This window comes from Chanos chanos, chromosome 2, assembly GCF_902362185.1.
Source record: "Chanos chanos chromosome 2, fChaCha1.1, whole genome shotgun sequence".
NCBI classification, from domain to species: domain Eukaryota; kingdom Metazoa; phylum Chordata; class Actinopteri; order Gonorynchiformes; family Chanidae; genus Chanos; species Chanos chanos.
In genome coordinates, this window is record NC_044496.1 from 5830921 (window position 1) to 5841271 (window position 10351).

General features: G+C 39.9%; 1 protein-coding gene across 1 annotated transcript in view; it reads right to left on the bottom strand.

The window, feature by feature from the left end:
- Positions 1–4555: 4555 nt before the first annotated feature.
- Positions 4556–10351, bottom strand: part of slc6a2 (solute carrier family 6 member 2) — a 23073-nt gene continuing 17277 nt past the window's right edge. Inside the window, exons 9-14 of the mRNA XM_030794190.1 lie at positions 10112–10240; positions 9190–9289; positions 7270–7370; positions 5769–5936; positions 4943–5014; positions 4556–4579 (exon numbers count right to left, since the gene is read on the bottom strand). Coding sequence (XP_030650050.1) covers positions 4556–4579; positions 4943–5014; positions 5769–5936; positions 7270–7370; positions 9190–9289; positions 10112–10240 — 594 coding nt within the window. The remainder of the gene's footprint in view (positions 4580–4942; positions 5015–5768; positions 5937–7269; positions 7371–9189; positions 9290–10111; positions 10241–10351) is intronic.

Below are 10351 nucleotides of genomic sequence, written 5' to 3' on the forward strand. Positions count from 1 at the left end.
GCCGCCAGGCGAAAAACTAGAGGATGTGGACTCGTGTGTCCACATCGAGCGTGACTCGTACATAGTTGTAAATAGTCGTGTTGTGTTGTGTTGTTAAAATACTTTTCTGTTCGTTGTCAGTCAGCACTAGTAGGGGGTGGGTGGCGTTTTATTTTGCTCATGTTTTCTCCTGTTTATGCTGGTTAAGGAGGCAGGGAAGTGTATTTGTATTTCTTTGTCATTTTATTTTGGGTAGGTAAGGTGCTTCCCTCTCCTCTTGGTTAGCGGCGCTTTGTGTATTGTTTTGGCCTTGTCCATCTCTGAAGTCTTTTGCGTTTCATCAGTAATAATAATAAAGCTGACTGACAGTCCTCAACGTCGGTGTTGGTGTTGCGTTATCGCTGCTGGCAAGTTAAGGAGAGAGTTCCACACACTCCCCCGCCTAGCCGGGAAAGTTGCTAGAAGTGTCACCAAATTCTAGGATTCTGAACCAAAAAATACTCTTAAGTAGCATGGTAGGTCACTGGCTTGTTCATGAGTATCTGATGAACTGTGACATTCATATACATTATTGTTCTCTGTATTTGACTACAATGGTTTCTGGATTAACTTTAGTAAGTTTACCATGGATCTCTGGAAAGCTAGTGCTAGCTAGTGCCAAGCTAATACTAAGGGCACATAGCGGAACGCCATTTAGACTTTTTTTTTTTCTTTTAGTCTTATTTGCGTTCAGATGGGGGGGCAGACAGCACCTCTCTTTTTAGAGCTCTCCCTGCTCTAAAATAGCAAACTGAAGTCATCAACTAATGATTAATCCCCTGATTATCTGAAGCAGGTGTGCTGGGGCTGTGGCCATTGAAAAGCAGGATTGGAAAATCTTAGGATACTCCAGAGAACAAAGATACAAGGAAAGCAAGAACATAAGAGTATCCAACAGTGGTAACAAACACTAGCCATCGTGTATAACCCTGCCCAGACAATATGTCTTTTTTTATCACAGGAGAATAAGGAGGACATTTCTAGATGCTGAACTTCAACATGTTGAGGTTGTCGATGTGCAGACCAGCACGGAGTGAGTGAGAGGGACCAGTGAGGGCCACTGAGTCGCTGTTTGAAAGTCCACTGCAGCGGCAGCAGGTGCACAGAGAACTGACCATTGAGTACAAGTGCAGGGGGCTGAAACACAGATAAACCCTACACAATGGAGAAAGCCATAGAGAGAGTCAAATGACCACACAACAAAATGAAACAGCCGAGCTCAGCACAACACGAACAACTCGCCCGTTATTATGATGAGACGACTAGTTCTTGTGTGTGTGTGTGTTCATAAATAAAAGAAAGAAAGATATTCATTGAATGACTGTGTATGAATGATAGAAAAAGCTTAGAACTGGCTTTTCCTTGTTTTTCACCTTGTAAACAAATGTACAGAAACAACACCCTCGTCTAGTATGGCTTCTGAAAGCTTTGAACCATTTTAACTCTGTGTAGAGTTGTGCTATGTGCTACAGGCTAAATATCTCCTGCACTATGTTCGTATTTTCCAGTGGAGTACGTGATCTTTTTCTGCTCTCCATGTTGTGTTTTCAGCCCCCCCCCCCCCCCCCATTGATTAATATGCCTGACTAATTGATGATTTATTCTGAAATGCACACTAACTTAAATGCGCACTCATTTCTTGTTAAGTGATATTAAACGGAAATGATAACTCTCATAAAAACAGAACAGTTAATCTGCTGACCCACGTAAAAACAAATGACTTGAAATTCAATCATTCTCGTGTCAGACCACCCCAGACTAATTACTAAAACGTACCTGTGTGTGTGTGTGTGTGTGTGTGTTTTAAATTGACAACAAGACACAGTATTACTTCATAGTTTCAACAACACTGACATATTAAGCTGTGTGTGTGGCAGAGAGTCTTTATTGTAGAAGTGTGCATATTTGGACTTGTTCATGGATACTGCAGTGGTTACTCACAATCGACGGGACAGTTCGTACTGTGCACAATATTCTGTAAACATTGCTCAGAAATGCTAGGGGCTGATTGGTCTACATTCACATGGCAACTCTGCCCCAGGTTACGCTGCGGAATACATCTCTGAGTACTATGTCTTACCAACATCAAAACACCATGATATAACAGTAGACATTTACGTTTAAAATACTTTACATTCACGTTTCGTTATAAACAATTTGATAAATACAAGATTAGATATATAACAAAAGAATATATTTATATATATATATATATTTATGTATATGTATATTTATATTCATATCTATATAACCCACATTTTAATTTTTTGTGTGTGGCTTGTTTCCTACTGGTGTTTATTATGTAGTTTTCAAAATATAAATGGTTTTCAACTCTAATAAATTAAATAAAAGCAAAAACATGTCATAAAGGGGATAAAGTTTGGCACTTTCAAATACTAGTTTCAAGAAAAAAAAAAATCTCAAAAAAAGAATGTGAAGGGAAAAATACAAAAGTACATGTGGTCTTTAGGTGAGACAACCATACAGTTCAATTCATTCAATTTCAGTCAAACAGCTGAGTGTGTGAATTCACAAACTGTGATTTAGAAGTCAAAACAAAACAAAACAAAACAAAAAAACAGCAGTGTCATGGCACAAAAATCCATTCATACACACCAGGAAGGAAAATACAGATCCCAGATCCTTGCACTAACCATGTTGAGATGATTAGCCAAGAGCTACGCTCATTGGAATGGCGAATTTCAAGAATTGACGGAAATTAAATTCACCTTGATTCAATCATTTTATTATTTTGTGATTCCTTGTTTTGAATGAAATTATTCTTTGGCTGCCTTTGAACAACAACATAACCCCCCCCCCCCCCCACCCCCAACAACAGCAGAAAAAAAAGGGTAATTCCTATGCTATCTGTTATGGCAGTCTGAGTCAGAGACAGTCCATTTCAACAGTCAAAGTCTTCATCAGTGTTGTGGAATCGCTTGGGAAATGCTACACAAGAGGTCTGAATTCATCTCATCTCAATCCATTTTTTCCCCTCTTTTCCTGACCAAAGATCATGAGAATTTTGTTATTTTCCTAATCTCCTGTTCTAGCAGTCTGTGGAAACAAAGAATTTAAACAACCCGTACAAACTTCTTAAGCAGGGAAGAAGAAGAAGGAGAAGAAGAAGAAGAAGAAGAAGAAGAAAACAAAACAAGGCATTAAACTCTTAAATACAAAAATGAGACAAGGTCGGTAAACACCCTGTGCAGATAGTGTTAGAACTGTTGACCTGAGCACTTGGAAAGGCCATAAGATGAGCTTTGGAACGGCCACTCTCAAGTCAGCTCAGAGCATTCAATTCCCTTTTTTTCCTTTTTTTTTTTTTTAAACGTGAAAAAACATGAAGCTTGAAGTTCGGCCTTATGACTGGAGATCCTTCTACAGCCTGAACTGTGTGCCAAGCGATCAGCTGGATATTAAGGGCAGATGTTCCCCTTGTATGGAGTGAAGATAACAAAATATGATTTCTTCATTTCTGAATGGTAATTTGGTCTGAGTCACAAAATGAACAAACTCTTCCTAAAGATCCGGTGGAAGGAGGTCAGTGAAAACGGCTGTTACTGTGGCTGTTACTGTACTGTGGCATAAGGCACTATCCCAATAGTGGGGTGTCTAATACAGAAAACAAAGGGAGGACTGGAAAATCTCAAATAACAGTGTTTGAAAAAACAACAACAACAACGACAACAACAACAAAACCAAAACAAGGCGAATCAGCCATTTACGCAGTAATTAGAGCTGAAGGTAGAACTGGATGAAGGCCAGGTGCGACGCTGGATGAACTCATCTCGTGATCCGTGACAGTTAAACTAACTCTGCCAGACTACAGGGAAAAAAAATGAAGCAGAAAACTACATCCACTTCAGGGGAACTGTCTGTCTGTCGTCACTCGTTCAGCAGAACGCACAAGCACATTCTTTGAAGCAAATCAAGAAAGGAAATGTTCTGGAGCTTACTTCAGTCACATACATGCACACGCACACACACACACACACACACAAACACACACACACACACACACACACACGTTAGCATGTGATTTGGTTTATGTTTCCTTTTTTTCCTGGTGGAGCTTTTGTTTCCCAAACAGAATAATGAGCTGATTATTCTAAAAACGTATCTGTAAATGTTCGACCCAAAATAAGAGATGAAGATGAAAAATTACGACAATAACGTAGTGTCCCAACATCGCACACGTTTGAGGTTTGAGAGGTGTAATAAAAGTCAGACAAAAAAATAACGAAAAGTCAAAAATAATCATTAAAAAAAGTACAAAGACAAACTGGAAATGTTGTTTTTTTTTTCCGTAAAAACCAAACCAAAACAAAAACAACAACAACAAAAAAACCCCCCAGGTATTTAAAGACAAATAAGAGTTGTGTGGGCGGTACATAGTCAAGAAGCACACAGAAGCGGTCAATTCTCCCTGTCCACTGCAAGTGCTCCGGGTCTCAGGAACATCTGCGAGAACAACCCCACATCCTCTCTCCCAGCATCCTGGCAGTGCTGATGGTTCACCTGCTGGCAGTCCTCATTAAATAGCCAACCAGTGCTTTAGCTGCAAGGCAAAATGATGCACAGGGTACTTCATATCAAGGCATCTATTTTTACAGCCTCAACCCTTCCGAATCTTCAAACACTTCAACGCTCCGGTTTGATTGCCATTAGTGTCGCTAATCAACACATGTGCGGCAAAAAAAAAAGTTCCAGAAAAGTTTCTGTTAGAGTAAAGCATTTAGCTTTTCCTCAAGTCCCAATGAGTAGACTGCGCCTCAAGTTTTTAATTGTAAGGACGTGTAACATGTAAGGATAGTGAGATTATATTGTGTACTTAATTCACAAAAGTAAAATCATTTTTACATATAGTGCAAATATAAAATATGAGAAGCTTTTCAAAAGTAGCTGGTCTGATGTGGCTTACCTTAAACTGCCTGACATTCCCCTCTGCCACAAGATGATGTTCGTGTTCAGGTGTGATGCAATATGCTATCCTCTGAAATGGAACGCAAACAAGAAAGAAAAAACAAACTTTGAGTCATAAAGCCGTTATAAACTGTTGAATAACAGAATAATTTTGCTCTCAGAAACAGATGGTGACGCGAAGTCATTAGCTGCAGTGTTACTGGTTTAATGGTCCCTGTTAAATGAATGAGAGAAAATAAAACTGGTGGAATGCATGCTTAAGCCAAATTAAACAAATGATTATAATAAGTGTCAGCAAAAGTTGGAGATGTAAAAATATGTTTTCTTTCTTCAAGTTCTTCTTTGTGAATGAACCACCACGATATGGAGGGAATGCATTGTTTGTGCGTTGGCGTTCTGTGCATCTTCATCAAAATGTTAACACTGATAACATTTGTTCTCTGTATAATATTTCACCAACTTCACAAAAGTTGAAGTCCCTGTTGTCTGCAGCTACAGACGCTTAAGTCTGTATGACTTTTTTGTTGTTCAAGACAGAGAAGCTTCCAGTATGCTAAGGACCGTTGCCATCTTAAATGTGTAGGATGGTTGATTTCAGTAAGTGCACAATACGACAGTTGGGTAAACGGTCAGAGTCTCAGACGGAATCAACCATGACGGCTTTATAGTGAGCTAAGAATTTGGGAATTGCATCTTTTGAATGGAAATGCTTTCTTCATAATAATATCCAAAACGCAACATGAAACACCGTGTGATCATACAAAATCGTGCAACTGTGGGCGGTGCTTAAAACTGAATCTTGAAAGTCATAATTACGGACTGACCTGCTTGAATGAACCTGGAACACTCAGGAACTTGTAGACAGCATAGACGGGGACAAACAGCATGGAGGACATGGCTATGCCCCAGCCAACCACATTGGCCCAGCCAGGGAAGATGTATTCATCATATTTCAGACCTTGGGAAGTGACCACGCTAGCTATTACAACAAACTGTGGAGAGATACAAGAACGATCCATCATATCAGTTTGCTTTTTTTAATCCCCTCTTTGATTTATCCAAGCACAAGGTGATTACGACACCACTTAGCTCCCACTTTATTTCCATTGTGTTTAACACACTTAATAAAAGTCAGACATTGTGAGGACAATCCAGAGTCAAAGAGTTTATTTCGGAGAGGACTCAGTGTTCTAGGGTGTTCCACAATCGGACGATGATATTGACATTTCCAGCTGACCAGCCGTGACCTGTTCCTTCTCTAAACTCTCTGTTTATCTCCCAAAGAGCAGACCTCATCAGCAGAGGTTACATTCAGCGGGTCGCCTCTAGTCATTTCAAAGTGAATATCAAAGGCTAAAGTACTTTACCTTGTCTACAGAAATGCCATGTGCATGCAGAGAAGTTCAGTACATTCAGTCTTTTATCTTGAGACAGGGCCAAGACAACCTTTTTTTTTTTCTTTTTTTTTTTTGAAAAACAATACTCTCTTTACTGAATGTTACAGGTCACGTTTTCGAAGACCATACTTCCACATGAAATACTGACCCCTCTCAGTTTCCCCTCTTTAGCTCGTGCTGTAAATCTTTAAAGGGGAAGGAAAGATTTCGTAGGAGCTGTCAATAAGAAGCATGAGGAGAAAAAAAAAAAATAAGAGCGATAGAAAAAAAAATTGGAATTGTAACTTGGCTTGATGCAGGGAGAATAAAATAAATGCTTCACCCTTATGACGGATCATGTGCTTTTAATATTCCCGCTCATGTTAAAGCCCTCTGACACAAACATCTGCATTTGATATATGTGAAACATTTCGACATGTCCAAACCGAACGACCTGCGCGGCATGTAAAACGTTTTGAGATTTAGACATTTAGCCTCACTGTATAGTTATCAAACCGCGCCCTCGGAGAAGACGGAGGGATGTAACTGAACAGGAGAGCAAAGGTATGTCAGAAAGAGTGACTGAACATGGTAGAATTTAAGGCAGTCTAATCATGAGCGATGAGAAGCAAACCAATGCTGTAATACTGATCCCAGCTCGCATCGTACTTTTCTAACGTTTAGTCAGCATTGAACAGCAAACTACGCATAACTAGAACCTCGTCACTGCATGACAACGTGGCGCTGGAATCATTTTTCCATCCCATTGCTTCATCTGGCCAAGATATAGACCAATATTCATGTCCTTGGATGCTGGTGTTTACATACTGAAGTTTTCATTTAAACAGCAGGTACCACAGAAGGTTATTAAAAATATGAAGATGACAAATTAAAGTCCAAGACAAACACCCCTCCCCCCACCCTTTCTCCAGTCTTCCCAGCAGCTTACCAGTAGGAAGGTAGGACTGACAAACTTCCAGCACAGTCTCCAGTAGAGTCCTGGCTTGAATCCCATCATGCGTTCAATGTCCTCGCTGAATCTGTCCACACCTGGGGGGCAAACAAAAACCAACCAGATGTCATTCGCAGTTATTTCATTTCTTTGAGTTTTGACCCTTACAGGCCACTGTATCGGCTATTGTTACAATGTTCCGTGCGACGGTTTCAGTAATGAAGGTCTACTGCCAGACATTCAGCGGAAAGGCAGAAGATGCTATCCATCCAGTGGGTATGCATGGCTTTGTCTTTTGTGTCCCTAAGATGCCAGGAAACCCTTCAATGACTGTCTTTCCTCTGTTACCATGGATACATTTAGCTTATCATGTTGCACCACATGAGACTAAGACTAGACTAGTGACCTGACCTTGTGTTACCCATCACCAGTTACACTAGTAAGCTAGGGCTCTTTGGTAAGCCCACTGTCGGGTGAACTGTTAGGTCCTATTAATGTACTCTTAAGGGTAATTTTGCAGTTAAACATCTTTTTTTCTCTCTTTCTCTCTCCTGTCATTTGGACCTCCACTTATGTTTATTTATTTATTTACTAGCCACTTATTTTAGAAAGACCTGCCTTTGGAACTTTGACTTAGATGATGTTGTGTGTTGTATGTGTATTTTTTGTATTATCACACTGCTAGGTGCATATTAGAAAAATAAATTGGTCCTTTGGTAAAAATCACACAAAAGCCAAACATTATAAAACTACGGAATCACTCGCCATCTTCCGCAGAAGACTGAAAGCCCACATTCTCAGAATCCACCTATCCCCTAATGTGTAACTCTCTTTTATGTTATGTTTCATGGTATTACAAAAAAAATCTACTGTACTAGCCTTGTCTCTATGCTACAGATTTTGTTTGCAGATATCTGTTTTATCGTTGCAGGACACACAGGAGCGCGGGACTGAAAATAATACATTTGCATTCCTACTGCGATCTTTTGCTTATGAGGTAGTTAAACCTGATTGATGCGCTAATTGTAAGTCGATTCGGTTTAAAAGTGTCTGCTGAATACCAAACGGTAAACTGTATTTGTATTTGAGTATTTCTGTGACAACTGAGGGCCACACAACTTTGCTCTTAAGTCCTTCCATTCTTTCTGAGAGAGTCCATGTACAAACAGATAAGCTAAAGAACAGCTGATATGTGTGTAGCATGTGCTCAAACTGCATTGGGGCAGAAATGTCTTCAGTAGCTCCAGGCATCTAAAAAGGGGGGACGTTGAAGTGGCATGAGCCAAGGGTTTTGCACCTGAAGACAGAGAGTACAAGATGGAGGGCAAGTGACCTTCAAAGACTTGCAGCAGCTGCGCTGGCGGTGAGCCTGGATTGGCTAAGGGAGGTGTCACTGAGTGAGAGGGAAAAGGGAGACTCAGAATAATTAAGACTCAGAACGTGGCAGTCTGCAGACTATGGTACATCCCAGTCTGTTTATAAATCTTACAGCAGGAATGCATACCACAGGACACTCTCCTGAACGTAGTAGGAGTGCCTGCAGACCACTGTTTAGACGTTCAAGACACTTTCTCTTCTTATCTCAGAAGATGATATAATATTTTGATAAGATGTGATTTGTGTGTTAGGGCAGTCATGGCCAATTATGTGACTTGGAATAAAAATATTTGATGTTCGGTTAGGTCAGTTTTTCTGTTGTGTCTTTACATTCCAGTCCTACTTGCTTGCCTCTAACCAAGCAAGAGTGGATTTTCTCATCCCTTACACTGATCTGAGGTCTAAAGAGATAGGATTTTTAAGCTTCTGCTCTCACGCTGCATGACAGCCTCCACAAAGAGAGAAATATCCATTAAAAAAGTGATTGGGGGGGGGGGGTTGTTTATGTTAATTGTCCACATGTTAGGGAGACAGGCTTACCGTAGAACCAGGACACTCCAATGGCCTCAATCAGAACACCAAACAGAATTGATGTTCCTGCAGCGTAGGTGTCCAGAAGAGTCAGTACGTAAATTCCTCCCTAAAATAAGAAAAAAAGGTGGGATGGACAAGAGGGAGTGAGTTACTGAAAATCGGTGTTATGTGCCCAGATTGGTGTTCAGTAATGTGTTTATTTCCTAAAATTGACTTCTCAGATATGACGCATCACACTTTAGAGGGAAAGCCTTTCTGGCTTTTAGGTGGACTATGCTCGTTCGCATTTTGGACCTGATCATTTGTGAACATCCACACAACTATGATTCATTTTTCAAACCAAAAAAAAAAAAAGAGAGAGAAAGAAAGAGAAAAAAACCCTTCAACTCTGGAAAAAAGAGCTCCCTCCCTCCCACTATGTTGTAGTGATCTGATAAAGCATTTTTAATCAGTGTCCAGGTTTCTTATCTTTCTTTACATGTATTTCCTACCCATGTGTTAGTCAGATCAGCTTTAATCTGTGCATTAACTACATTGAATAACTGTTAATTTAGCTTGTTCTTTTAACCTATGTTTTTTTTATTATTATTTTATTTTAGCACACCAGAAGTTTCTTTTCTACATTGAAATTAACTGTCTATGAAGAGAAAAGCCTACAAAAACGTACTGTTATGTTGGGTTTATTTATTTCATTGTATCATTTACGTCATTTGAGTTTTCAACACAGGTTTTCTCTTTCCTGACATTTAACAGGTCAACCAACAATCACTGTCCTTGTTATTGCAAGGAGCAAATCAAGTATATTCTGTAATCAATGTCACAGATTAGACTATCTGATGCATCATTGCTTTGGCTTTTTCTGTGAGCTGTGTATGCAGCTAGGAGGACACAGACCAGCAAGTCTCTTACACGGATTGGAGGAACTTACGTTTGTGACGCAGAATAAGGCGACCAGAAAGGTCAAAAACGCTGTGGCGAATGTGAACAGCTTCCTGTTCCTCTTGAGGATTTTAAAGTCATCTGTGAGTCCTGTGATGACAGCTTCCATACCACCCATCTGAACAGAAAAGACAGAATTTTACCAGTTAGAGAAGTTCTGACTGCGCTAACCAATGAGTCCTGCTAATTTTAATCATGCTTTATTCAAAACCATGTAGTTATGTAAGAG